Below are 13,438 nucleotides of genomic sequence, written 5' to 3' on the forward strand. Positions count from 1 at the left end.
CTTTTTAAAAAGAAAACATGCAAGTTTGGAAGGCATGTTTGAAAAAATTGGCAAACTTCTTAAGGAAAAATACAACCAAGATTTTTAAAGAAAAAATTGTTTTAAATTAATCCTTTTTTTTTTTTTTTTTTTTAAATCAAAGATTCTGTTTAAAAATGGCCAACAATTTTTACAGGAGAAAATACCAAAAAAGATTAAAGAACAAAAATAGCCAACATTTTTGCTTTAAAAAAATCCCAAAAAACTTCTTTAAGGAAAAAAAAACCTAATTTTGCTTTCAAAGAGAAGGAAGTGAGTCTCAGATTTTGGGTGGAGGATCACATCACAGGTGTGACATGATTGACCAGAGATTTCATGACATCATCACTTAACAAACTCCTTCTGATTTCAGATGATTGGTGTCACTCATCGTCGTCATGGAGACGGAAACTGCAGCCGAGACGTTCACTGACCTGCTGAAAAAGTAAGAAACCTGAACGACACTTAAGTGTTAAATTGATCATTATTAAGTCAAACAGCCAGGAGACTAAAAAAGTCATTTTTCAAAGAAAAGTTTTTTTGAAAAAAACCCAAATGTCTCCTTTAACAAACAACCAAAATGTCTGAAGAAAACATTACCAATAACTGAAGAAAAGAACAGCAAAAATTCTGAAAGTTTTTTTTTTTTAATTGCAAAGCATTTTTAAAGAAAAAAAGAAACTGCAAAAACATTTAAATAATGAAAAAAAACATATAAGGCATGTCCACTTTAAAAAACACCCAATCCTTTAATAAAAAAGGAGGGAGGAGGAGCAGAAAATGAAAATACTTTAGTAAAGTACAAATACTGCAAAAGTACTTCAGTACTTACTTAAATGTAATCAATTAATTTTCACCTCTGTGTTTGTGCAGAGCGCTGAGGATCGATGACATCATCACTCTGGAATAAACAATGACATCATCAGGAATAAAGAAAGGTTTATTGTTTATAAAGTGGGGCTGTAACACTGCTGATGTCATCATTAACACTTTGAGTCCCTTTTAGACGCCAAAAGCTGCAGTTTGCTGTCAGAGCGACACTGCTAATAATAAAATATATCATCTGATACTGCGGTTTCATTAAGACTACGAAAACTTCAACATCAAAGTTTCATAAATAACATGGAGTTAGCTTGACATGAAAAAAACGTTCTGTGGCTCGAATCTGTGAGTGTCTGTGTTTTAAAAAAAAAACACCAAAATGTTTTCAGAAGGAAGGCGTGTCTTCTTTAAAAACTGTCCATAATTTTAAAGAAACAAAAAATAGCCCAGTAAAAAGAACAAAAAAAATGACACAGCTAAATTCCTTTTTTTAAAAAGTTGTCAAATTTATGAAGACTTAAAATAGCCAACATTTTCAAAGAAAAAAACAACACTCAAAAAAAGTACAGAAGGAAGGCACGTCTTCTTAAAAAAATGCCCCAAAACTTTAAAAAAGAAAACAGAACACCACATTTTTGGAAAAAAAAGCCCCTTTTAAAAAAAAATTGCCAAAATATATTTAAAGAATGAAAATCACTATTTCTTTTAAAGAAGAAAAAAATGTCCTCTTAAAAAAAAAACACCCAAAAATTTACAGGAAAAACAAATCCCAAAACATTTCATGAAGGAAGAAATAGTCACTTTTTCCTCAGACAGTGAAAGCAGTGAGCTCCAGCAGCTCCGCCCCCTCCGATCAGAGATGATCTATGACGTTATTGACATGTGATGTCATTGTTATTGTTGACAAACAGCTGCTGACACGTATGTCACATGTTACACTCGAGGCTCACGCTGTTGTGTTAAACCTCTTTGGTTTCCGTGGTGCCGGCATGCTGTCTAAAATCACACTGATGCCGCTGTCCTTCAGTTCTTTGTAGAGACTCGACAGAAACGTCTCTTTGTATCCATGTCTCCGGTTCTGGTCTACATGACGCTGCAGATCCGGGAGCGTCCCTCTGCGTCCTCCAGGCCCTTCTTGTCCCGGACCAGCACGGCCTGGTTCCCGAAGCTGCTGTACCACGCAGACTGACTGCGGCTCAGGTAGGTGGAGGGCGGCGCCGCCTGCAGCTCCTGCTGCTGCTGCTGCCAGATCAGCAGGGACGTGTCCCGGTACCGCAGCCGGCCGAACGCCTCCGACAGCGCCTTTCCCGCCAGAGGGGGGCGGCGAGGACCGGGAGGACCCTCGGCAGCCGTCTGGTCCTCTACAGCAGCTGGATCAACATCCGACATGTCAGATCAGTCGTCATGGTGACAGGAGAAATGTCTGCTGAGGAGCCTCAGGTCCAGGTCCAGGTCACCTGACGAGTCCAGCTGTTCATCTAATCCTTCAGCAGAACCTGACAGAACAAAACCAGGTGAGATTTTTACACACACACAAAATTTAAAGGAAAAACAAATCACCAAAAAGTTTGAGATAATAAAAAAAAAAAAATCACAACAAAACACCACCTGCTTCCTCCTGCTGTGTCCCTGTCGGCTCCCGTACATTCAGCGGGTCCGCCGGTAACTAAACTACCGGAATGTGAAAAAAACGCACCGGAGGGGAGCTAACGGCTGTTAGCCGCTCAGCTAACAGACTGCTGACACGGCTAATCCTGATGCTAACTGCTGTTAGCTTCTGTTAGCTCCTGATAAAAACAAAAAACAAAAAAACACGCAGCTGCAGTTTACCGCCGTGATGACGTCACTGAACCAGGGGGTTAACACGCCAAAAAACAATAAACATAAACTGTGACGTTTGTTTGTTTCCTCTGACAGCTGCTGTTAGCATCGTTAGCATCGTGCTGCCGAGAAACTGAAGCTGCATCCAATGACAACGGTGTGACTGCAAACCGGGTCCGGGTAGGGACACAACACAGGAACAAAGGTTCCTCCCCCTTATAATCTTCAAATTAAAGCTACATGTTTGTCTTTTTTTTTTTTATTAATAACAAGCGAACAACCAGTGAATCACACACACACACACACACACACACACACACACACACACACACACACACACACACTGACTCTGACAGTCAGTCTGTTTTCTGTGAGCTCTGATATTTTATTTTATTATTATTTTTCTTTCTATATGATGACAGCAGAGAGAGGACAGTTACAGCAAGACGGTTACAAAGACGACTATAAGATTATTGATCCCCAGAGAGGACAGACTGCAGTGCAGCTGCAGGACAAAATGAGGACAGACACAGTGACAGAGACAGAGACAGACAGACAGAGAGACAGGCGGACAGACAGATTACAACAGTCAGACATTCCTCTTTACTTTGGGAGATTCTGATTGTCTCACAGAAATAAACAGAGTTCTTATGGTCAAACTAGGGCTGGGCGATACGGAATAAAGTTTATCATGATAATTTTTTTCATATCAGTCGATATCGATATATATCAGGATAAACATCAAATCAATATTTCTGTTGAGCTTAAAGGTTCCTTTGACTCCTCAGTGAGATATGAAGATATCAGAGGGTTCATTTAGGTTTAAATATTTATTTTCTGTCAGACATTGAACATGACAAATATACTGTAGAACAGCATCACCAGCTGGAGGACCTATTCTACTAAAACTCACAGAGGTCCAGGTACTAAAATGTCCTCCCAGCAAAGGTCCGAGCCTCATACCTAAAATCAATATCACCATTAACTGAACATTTTACTTTAAAAACGTTTGAGTCGGCCTACTTCTCCTATAGCTGCCAACAGCCTGCCAACATTCACAGTTAGAGAAAGGCTGAAAATAAGCTCATGTGCTTGTGGCCCCGGGCCCCCAAAACATTACATCTGCCCCTGGTAATAATAATGAGAGCTCAGCGCGAGCGGCCGGATGAGACACGGAGCGATGCGTCCTGCTGTTTCTAAATAATTCATCCAAAGTCTGATTAAAGCTGAAACTAACACAAAGTCGTCTGTAGAGTCTAAAGAAGTCACTTTCACCTCTGCAGATGTGTCTGTTTCAGACACTTTGGTGCTGTGAGGAGAAGCTGCGCTCTGTCTGTCTGTCTCACTGCGCTGCTGTCGGACCATCAGCCATGATGAAATGCTGTGGCTGTCAAACACTCAGCTGTTCTACAGTCAAAGATAGACATCGTTATCTTTTTATCGCCCAGCCCTAGGTCATGGAAAACCTAGAAAAGTCCTGGAATTTGCAAACAGCAATATATCCTGAAAGTTTGGAAAAGTCCTGGAATTTACCTGAATAACACATGATGTGTCCAAGGACTGTCTGAAATCTGAAAATCCAACAATAATTTCTGTTTTTACAGTTTTCTGGCTGATAAATTCTGTAATTTCTGGTGACTTTTGAAGAAAACATCCCCATGAGTTCAGAAGACAGTTTTAAGAAAAAAATTGAAGGAATTGAAGGAATCTTTTTTTTAATTACCACAATGTTTAGAAAAAAGAATTGCCAATATTTTTTTTGAGAAAAAGACAAATTTTTTAGATAAAAATATTGCCAACAATTTTAACGAAAATTATTTCTTCCAAACCTGCAGACATGTTTTCCTTCAAAATCACCAAAATTAATCGCCCAAAATTTTAAAGAAAAAAAAGGCGTATAAAAAATAAATAATTAAAGGGCTGGAAAAAAGACTGAAATAGCTCAGGCACATTTCCTTTAAAATTAGCGGTAAAATTAATACTTCCAATTAAAGTGGAATGCCCCCCCCCCAATAAATAGTAAACAGTCCCTTAGTTCTATGTAAATATTCTGTCTGATCCTTTTCTGAATTTATTTTTCAAAACAATATATATTTTAAAAGCTGTTACATATTATATATAAGAAATGGTGAGGAAGATTGATGGATGTTTCAGAGAATGTTTGGTCTCTAAAATTTGCCTCAAAGTTCTGGAAAACTCCTGGAAAAGTTCTGGAAATGTCTGTAAAATGTGTGTGGTCCTTGAAAATACTACAGTCACATGAAGGAAACTTGACGTGAAGACGCGAACGTCTCGGCTGCAGCTCTTTGTCTCCTGGGTGAGTTTTCACTGTGAAGCAGATGGACAGACTCCGTACGAGTCTACTTGTCTGTGTGGGACCTGATGTGTCTCGCCAAGTTGGACGCTCCGACGTACCTCCTCCCGCAGATCTTGCAGACGTACGGCTTCTCTCCCGTGTGCGTCCTCATGTGGACGGTCAGGTCGCCGCCGAGTCTGAACGCTCTCCCGCAGGTGGTGCAGGTGTACGGCTTCTCTCCCGTGTGGATCCTCATGTGGACAATCATGGCTGACACGTCGCAGAATCTCTTCCCGCAGATCTTACAGACGTACGGCTTCTCTCCCGTGTGCGTCCTCATGTGGACTGTCAGTGTGGTGCTGCTTTTTAAACCTTTCCCGCAGATCTTACAGGTGAAGGGCTTCTCTCCTGTGTGGGTCCTCAGGTGTCTCTGCAGCAGAGACCTGTATTTATAGTCCTTACCGCAGGTGTCGCACCTGAACGATTTCTTACCTGTGTGAGAGTCACGGTACATCCCGGACAGATCCGGGTGCTTCAGGTGACTCTTCTGGTCTGACTCTGCGTCTCTGGTCGGGTCTCCATCCTCGCGTCCTCCGTGCTCTCCAACGTGCTCTCCTACATGCTCGCCTCCTCTCTGAGCGCGGTGGGAGTTTTGTGGGAGGAGCAAGAGGTCTTTGTGTGGGTCCGTCAGGACGAAGCTGATCCCGGGGACGTTGTCCTCAGACTCGTCCTCGGCGGCGCTCAGAGTGTCGTCAGGACTGAGGTTGAGCGTCTGCTCCTCGCTGCGGTCGCTCTCCTCATAAGAAGGAGTCCAGATGAAGGATTCTGTCTCCTGCTTCAGTACCAGCTCCTCCTGCTCCTCTTTAATCTGTGGAGGCTCCGGCTCCTCCTGAACCACAGCAGAGCTCCCCTCCTGGACACAGACCTCCTGCTCCTCCTTACAGACGCTCTGCTGAGGGACGCTCTGCTGAGGGAGCGCTGCAGAGACACACAAAAGGACAAGAAATGAAAATCCAAAGTTCCAGTGAACTATAAAGTCACCTGCAGGAGTCCGTATGTTACTGACTCACCTGCAGGAGTCCAGGTGTTACAGACTCACCTGCAGGAGTCCAGGTGTTACAGACTCACCTGCAGGAGTCCAGGTGTTACGGACTCACCTGCAGGAGTCCAGGTGTTCCTGACTCACCTACAGGGTTCTAGATGTTACTGGCTCACCTGCAGGAGTCCAGGTGTTACAGACTCACCTGCAGGAGTCCAGGTGTTCCTGACTCACCTGCAGGGTTCCAGGTGTTCCAGGTGTTCCTGACTCACCTGCAGGGTTCCAGGTGTTCCAGGTGTTCCTGACTCACCTGCAGGGTTCTCAATGTTACTGACTCACTTGCAGGAGTCCAGGTGTTACTGACTCACCTGCAGGAGTCCAGGTGTTACTGACTCACCTGCAGGAGTCCAGGTGTTACTGAATCACCTGCAAGGTTCCAGATGTTACTGACTCACCTGCAGGAATCCAGATGTTACTGAATCATCTGCAGGAGTCCAGATGTTACTGAATCATCTGCAGGAGTCCAGGTGTTACTGACTCACCTGCAGAGTCCAGGTGTTACAAAATCACCTGTGGGAGTCCAGGAGTTACGGACTCACCTGCAGGAGTCCAGGTGTTACTGACTCATCTGCAGGAGTCCAGATGTTACTGAATCATCTGCAGGAGTCCAGGTGTTACTGACTCACCTGCAGGAGTCCAGGTGTTCCTGACTCACCTGCAGAGTCCAGGTGTTACAAAATCACCTGTGGGAGTCCAGGAGTTACGGACTCACCTGCAGGAGTCCAGGTGTTACTGACTCACATGTTGGAGTCCAGGTGTTCCGGATTCACCTGCAGGAGTCCAGATATTCCTGACTCACCTGCAGGAGTCCAGGTGTTACTGACTCACCTGCAGGAGTCCAGGTGTTCCTGACTCACCTGCAGGAGTCCAGGTGTAACTGACTCACCTGCAGGAGTCCAGGTGTTCCTGACTCACCTGCAGAGTCCAGGTGTTACAGAATCACCTGTGGGAGTCCAGATATTCCTGACTCACCTGCAGGAGTCCAGGTGTTACTGACTCACATGTTGGAGTCCAGGTGTTCCGGATTCACCTGCAGGAGTCCAGATATTCCTGACTCACCTGCAGGAGTCCAGGTGTTACTGACTCACCTGCAGGAGTCCAGGTGTTCCTGACTCACCTGCAGGAGTCCAGGTGTAACTGACTCACCTGCAGGAGTCCAGGTGTTCCTGACTCACCTGCAGAGTCCAGGTGTTACAAAATCACCTGTGGGAGTCCAGGTGTTACGGACTCACCTGCAGGAGTCCAGGTGTTACTGACTCACATGTTGGAGTCCAGGTGTTCCTGACTCACATGTTGGAGTCCAGGTGTTCCTGATTCACCTGCAGGAGTCCAGATATTCCTGACTCACCTGCAGGAGTCCAGGTGTTACTGACTCACCTGCAGGAGTCCAGGTGTTCCTGACTCACCTGCAGGAGTCCAGGTGTAACTGACTCACCTGCAGGAGTCCAGGTGTTCCTGACTCACCTGCAGAGTCCAGGTGTTACAGAATCACCTGTGGGAGTCCAGGTGTTACGGACTCACCTGCAGGAGTCCAGGTGTTACTGACTCACATGTTGGAGTCCAGGTGTTCCTGATTCACCTGCAGGAGTCCAGATATTCCTGACTCACCTGCAGGAGTCCAGGTGTTACTGACTCACCTGCAGGAGTCCAGGTGTTCCTGACTCACCTGCAGGAGTCCAGGTGTTCCTGACTCACCTGCAGGAGTCCAGGTGTAACTGACTCACCTGCAGGAGTCCAGGTGTTCCTGACTCACCCGCAGGAGTCCAGATGTTCCTGACTCACCCGCAGGAGTCCAGGTGTTACTGACTCACCTGTAGGGTTCTAGATGTTACGGACTCACCCGCAGGAGTCCAGGTGTTACTGACTCACCTGCAGGAATCCAGGTGTTACATAATCACCTGTGGGAGTCCAGGTGTTACGGACTCACCTGCAGGGTTCTAGATGTTACTGGCTCACCTGCAGGAGTCCAGGTGTTACTGACTCACCTGCAGGAGTCCAGGTGTGCTCCAGCAGTCTCCGTTGCCGGTGGATCTCCTCCTCGTACTCTCGGACGGTGTTTTTGAAGACGGTGAAGATCTCCTCGGCCGCAGCGCTCAGCCGCTCGGACACAAACTCTCTCAGGTAATCTACCGAAGACATGATGACGTCACTGACGCACCCCGCGCGCTATAAACGGCTCAAATAAAACCTGCTAACAGCGGAGACTCTCTGCAACGTTAAAGACGCTCCCCGCTAACAGCTAACGGCACCAGCGGAGCCTCTGTTGTTTACTTCCGTCCGGTGTCACACTGTTAGAGGTCCGACAGACGGAGCTTTTCGTTCTGCTTTCAACTGATGGCATCTTGTCGAACCCTGATGAGAATTAAGTGATTTGATGAAATATTATTATTTCAAGATTAGATTTGATTTTATTTTCTGACGGAACATTCATCCCACATGTTGTGTTCAGGGACCGTCGGAAAATTAAGAATCCAAACATAATTTCGGTTTTTAGTTTCTGGCTGTGATAAACGGTGTCCTTGTGGAGACAGAAAATGTAAAGAGGCAGAGAAAGAAAAGGCAAAATATTTTTATTTAAAAATTTATTTTTTTAATTTATTTTAAAATTGTCTAAGAACCAATGCAAAAAACCCCAAATTAAACAAAAAAGAAAAATGCCAAAATGTTGTCTATAAATATTGCCAAAATATTTTTAAAAGAAATCACCAAATTCTTTATAGAAAAAAAAGAATGGCAAAAAATTAACAAAAGATTGTTTAAAAACTGTTCTCTGTAAAAATTGCCCAAAATTCTTAAAGAAAAAAAATCACCTGAATTTTTCTTAAGGAAAAAAAGAAAACAAAAGAAAATTTCAGATTTTTCTTCAAACCAATTAATTTTTATTAAATAAAGAAAAAATTGCCCAAATGTTTTTTTTTAAAATATCACCATAAAGTTTTCTGTAAAAACGGCAACAACTAAAAATTAGCTTATAAAAATATATTGCCAAAAATATTTAAAGAAATCAAAATAGCAAAACATGGCATCTTTTCTTTAAAAATTGTTGGTAAAATAATACAAAATGCAAGTATTTAAAGTTGCATGCCCCTCTCCTATAGTCCCTCCCCAGTTCCTAAAAAGTATTTGACATGCCTCCTTTGTGCACCGCCCCCTCTGATAAATAACAAACAGTCCCTGAACTCTCAGTGAGTAACTGACATACAGCATCTCTTTAAAGAAAGAGTCAGTGTGTTGCAGTGAAACTGGTTTATGTGATTCTTCTTCCTGCTGCATTAAAATGTTAATGTGTTACATGAAAACACACACGGAGGGTTAAAGAGCAGCGCAGCCCTGAGTCCTGTCTGCAGGAGCCAGCCGCTCGTCTTCACTGTGTCTCTCGTCATGTCGTCCTCTCAGCTGCTCTTCTGCTGTCTCACCGCTCTGTCTCTCGTCTGTCTCCAAGGTAGGACAGGGACATTCACTAACATCATGTTTACTCTCACATATATCTGATTAAATTTAATATCTGACTGATTTAATTTAATATCTGATTTATTTAATATCTGACTGACTTATTCAAATATCTGATTTATTTAAAAGATGTCTGATATTATTTAATATATATATGATTTCATTTAATATCTGATTTATTTACTATCTCTCTAATTTTATTACCTGGTGTTATTTTAAATGTCATAAATATTAAAAGACCTTGTTATTAGGATGATGATTTGTATATTAAATTTAACATAAAAAAAGTAAAGTTTTGTCACAGCTGAGCATCAGTGATCAATAATCATATTGATGAGATGTGTTTGTTGTAGCTCTGAAGTTTGGTATTTTATTTTGAAAGGAGTAAGCTGCAGCTCTGCGGTTTGGTGGGGTTTTATTTTGAAAGGAGTGCCCTGCAGCTGTCCTCAGTCTAAATGTTAATGTGATTCAGTGTCGAAATGAGACGCTAACAGAGCTGCAGGCGCTGACCTTTGACCTTTACACACCTGTCTGACCCTGAAGTGCTCGCTCTGCTCCACATGACCCACTTCACACATGTTCACATCGTCTTTCTTTAGAATTAATTTTAATATTTCTTTTATTATTTCTTCATTAATATTTAAAGTGTTTTAGCCGTCAGAGGAACTGTGATAATGGTTTCTGTGTGTGTGTGTGTGTGTGTGTGTGTGTGTGTGTGTGTGTGTGTCAGGAGGCTGTCTGCAGTGTTTTGGTTGTAATGTAGGCGGTGGGCGGGGCCGGGGGCGGGGCTACGTGGAGCTCGGTTGTAGCCAACCAGAAGTCGTAAACTGCAGTCGAACCGAGAGAGGATTCAAACTGCGACTCTGCATCACCACCTACAGCCGTCAGTACCTGTCTGTCCCTCTGTCTCTGTCAGTCTGTTTGTTTCCACAGAGTCTCTCTGACGTCCCGTCTCTACTGAACCAATCAGATGGCGGCATCATGTGTCTCCAGAGTGTGATTTTAGACAGCATGCTGGCATCACAGAAACAATACAGCTTTAACACAACAGCGTGCGCCTGCAGTGTGACATGTAACATACGTGTCAGCAGCTCTTTATAAACAATAACAATGACATCACATGTCAATAACAATCACTAATCGTCCCTGTTATCTGGCAGCTGATCTCGTCCTCCTCTCAGAGAGGAAGGAGCTGCTGGAGATAATTCATTTCACTATTTGGGGAAGAAAAAAAAGTGTTTTTTAATTTTTATTTTTGTTAAAAATCTTGGGTGTTTTTATTTTAAACATTTTGCATTGTTTGGTGATTTTTACCTATGCCTTTTTTTAATCAATAAAAAAAACACTTTTTTAAAAAACAAATTAGATTAATTAGATTTTTTTGTCTTAAAATATTTTAAACAATTTTTATTGCAAGACATTTTGATGATTTCTGAATTATTTTTTTCTTAAAAATTTTTTGGGATGTAAAAAAGACATGGACCCAGCGTTGAACCCTGGGGTACACCTCATAGCTGAACAAAGGACGTCCTCCCTCCTCGGCTAACTTCTCTCTTTCAGTCTTGAACTTTGACTTTCAATCAAAGATAATCAAACGTTACATTTCATCAGATCCTCCTCCCCTCTGTGTCCTCAGAGTCTCTGGACCTGGTCTTGTCTCGGGGTTGTGCAACGTCTCGTCACTGTCAGCAGAAGGAGCTTCCCGGAGTTTCGGTGGCCTGCTGTGATTGGTCGCTGTGTAATGGCGGTTGGCAGTGGGCGGGGTCGGTCACTGCTGTCATCGTCAGCTGCTGGTTTCCTCTGCGGGGACTCACTGAGAACTGATCCCGGACCAGAACTGGACCTTCTGTTCATTTTGGGGGCCCGGGGCCACAAGCACATGAGCTTATTTTCAGCCTTTCTCTAACTGTGAATGTCGGCAGGCTGTTGGCAGCTATAGGAGAAGTAGGCCGACTCAAAAGTTTTTAATTCCTGAGTAAAATGATTAACAGCACAGAAGTTTGACAGAAGCTGAAGTCAGAGTCCTGCAGTCAGGAGAGGTTGGCCTATTATCAGCACAATGTGCTTCAATTTACCTGAAGTTTGTTTAAGATGGAGCTTTTCATTTTCATATAATGCTGGAAAGTTGAATCAATAATAATAATTATTATTTGAATACCCCTGCTGTAAACCATCTTCAGTGTGATACAAAAAAAATCATGAACAGGAAAAAAATGGCTTAAATGTAATATGAATTAAAATTATGATAATAACATGATATTTTCATTACGATATTACCGACATATATTATCCGACAGACCGCTCCAGCGCGTGGACATGTCCGACAGCAATAACTAATTACTTTGTAAATTAATGTATTAATATTTGAATAAATAGAGTAAACTAAAAACAAATTTATTAATGTCTATGTAAATCGTATTAAAAAATGAAATACAGTTTCTGTAACACTTGTGGTTTTCTTTACTCCATAACTTGGTTTACTGTCATTGTTTGGGTTTTTACTTGATTCATGATATATTTGTCTATTCAAAGACGGAGAAAGCGTGGATGTCAAATGTCAGAGAAAAATTAAATCTTAAAAAGTTTTTATATAAAACATGCCCTCCAAAATGTGGGCCCACGGGTTTATTAAAAAAATAGCTTATTTATTATATTTTGGGCTCATGTCTTCAATTCCAAAAAATGCCTCTGAAGTCCCCAGTTTTTAAATAATAGTGGAAAAATAAAAAATCGCGCTCTACTTGTGTTAATATAATTTCTGAACCTCTTCACTCACCGTCTGACTTTCTGTAACGCATGCGCGGTAGAAGCTCCATGTTCCCAGCACATTCTGGTCTGTAGCAGCCGAAGCCAACAGACGCTAACAGGCTAACCTCAGTTTTTCTGACCGTCCCGATCCAGCGCCGAGACCCGGATCGGACGCGGTCCAGGCCCGGTTCAAGTCGTTAACACGGTACCGGTTCTGACCCGGAACCCGCGCCGACTGCGGCGTAAAACCACAGTTAGCGCTGTTAGCATCTGCGGCTAGCTTTGAGTTAGCTCCGCTCACTAGCAGAGAATCAAAACAGAGCTAACAGGAGCTAACGGGAGCTAACGGGAGCTAACAGGAGCTAACAGGAGCTAACGGGAGCTAACAGGAGCTAACGGGAGCTAACAGGAGCTAACAGGAGCTAACGGGACAACATGGCGACAGAAGAGAAGAAACCAGAGACAGAAAACATCAAGCAGCCTTCCTCCTCCTCGGGCTCCGGCAGTAAGGTGAGCCAGCCGGGCTGACGGCGCTCCGGACCCCGGGACAGCCGCTCCGGTTGGTCCGTTGAGCCGCTGACGGTCCGTTAGCTTTAGTTAGCTGCTGTTAGCTTCAGTTAGCTGTAAACAGACTGATCTGTGTTTATATCAGCTGCAGCTTCACCACCATCACTTATGTTCTCTGTCAGCTCTTTAAAATCTGATTATTGATCATTATATGTTTGTTCCGATATTCTTTACTTTAATGTATTCACAAAAAAACTGCTAAAAGTTCAATTCTTCAGACACGGTGGAGATTTTGAAACTGATAAACTGAAGAAAAGACAAATCAGACGCAAAGAAAATCGTTTTTAACATTTGTTTACTGACATGCTGTCTGGATTTCAGAAAGAGAAGAGCGGTTACTGACAAACCTCAAACTAAACGACACTAATCGACGTGTAAATCTGATTTTGAATGATTGAGTTTTACGTCTTGTTTACTCTGTTTACGTTGTTCCTTTTGCTTTATTTGTCTTGTACTTAGTTTGCTTTGGTTTCCATTTGCTGCTGTAATAAAGTACTTTCCCCTTTGTGAGACCTTTTAAGGATTATTTTCTTATTTGATTTCATTTTAAACAAATGGTCCTAGAATATTAGTCTCACCAGTCTGCTCACTGGTTATATTGGTCAGACACCATTAAT

The 13,438-nt window shown here is 42.7% G+C and overlaps 3 protein-coding genes across 3 annotated transcripts in view; 1 reads left to right on the forward strand and 2 right to left on the reverse strand.

The window, feature by feature from the left end:
- Nucleotides 1-940: 940 nt before the first annotated feature.
- Nucleotides 941-2,860, reverse strand: brd3os (BRD3 opposite strand). The gene is made up of 2 exons (XM_042482238.2): nucleotides 2,449-2,860; nucleotides 941-2,336 (listed from the first exon to the last, which is right to left on the reverse strand). Exon 2 carries the CDS (start codon nucleotides 2,227-2,229, stop codon nucleotides 1,924-1,926), a length of 306 nt encoding a protein of 101 aa, XP_042338172.1. The 5' UTR covers nucleotides 2,230-2,336; nucleotides 2,449-2,860; the 3' UTR covers nucleotides 941-1,923.
- Nucleotides 2,861-3,025: 165 nt separating this feature from the next.
- On the reverse strand, nucleotides 3,026-8,366 carry LOC121939112 (uncharacterized). The gene is made up of 2 exons (XM_088076143.1): nucleotides 8,042-8,366; nucleotides 3,026-5,935 (listed from the first exon to the last, which is right to left on the reverse strand). The coding sequence occupies exons 1-2, from the start codon at nucleotides 8,193-8,195 to the stop codon at nucleotides 5,022-5,024; spliced, it is 1,068 nt and encodes a 355-aa protein (XP_087932269.1). The 5' UTR covers nucleotides 8,196-8,366; the 3' UTR covers nucleotides 3,026-5,021.
- A 3,927-nt stretch (nucleotides 8,367-12,293) lies between these two features.
- The window catches only part of LOC121938999 (WD repeat-containing protein 5-like), a 9,561-nt gene continuing 8,416 nt past the window's right edge, over nucleotides 12,294-13,438 (forward strand). The window contains exon 1 of the mRNA XM_088076144.1: nucleotides 12,294-12,764. Within this exon, the coding sequence (XP_087932270.1) occupies nucleotides 12,690-12,764 (75 nt within the window). The 5' untranslated portion in view covers nucleotides 12,294-12,689. The remainder of the gene's footprint in view (nucleotides 12,765-13,438) is intronic.

Source organism: Plectropomus leopardus, chromosome 4 (genome assembly GCF_026936395.1).
Source record: "Plectropomus leopardus strain MGB_pleo_1.0 chromosome 4, ASM2693639v1, whole genome shotgun sequence".
Lineage (NCBI taxonomy): Eukaryota > Metazoa > Chordata > Actinopteri > Perciformes > Serranidae > Plectropomus > Plectropomus leopardus.

What these genes read in the sequence shown, in the direction of transcription:
- brd3os (XM_042482238.2), bottom strand. Translation starts at nt 2,229, where the DNA reads ATGTCGGATGTTGATCCAGCTGCTGTAGAGGACCAGACGGCTGCCGAG.
- LOC121939112 (XM_088076143.1), bottom strand. Translation starts at nt 8,195, where the DNA reads ATGTCTTCGGTAGATTACCTGAGAGAGTTTGTGTCCGAGCGGCTGAGC. An exon ending in GCACACCTGGACTCCTGCAG is followed by an intron (nt 5,936 to 8,041) that starts GTGAGTCAGTAA and finishes GTGTCTCTGCAG; the next exon opens with CGCTCCCTCAGCAGAGCGTC.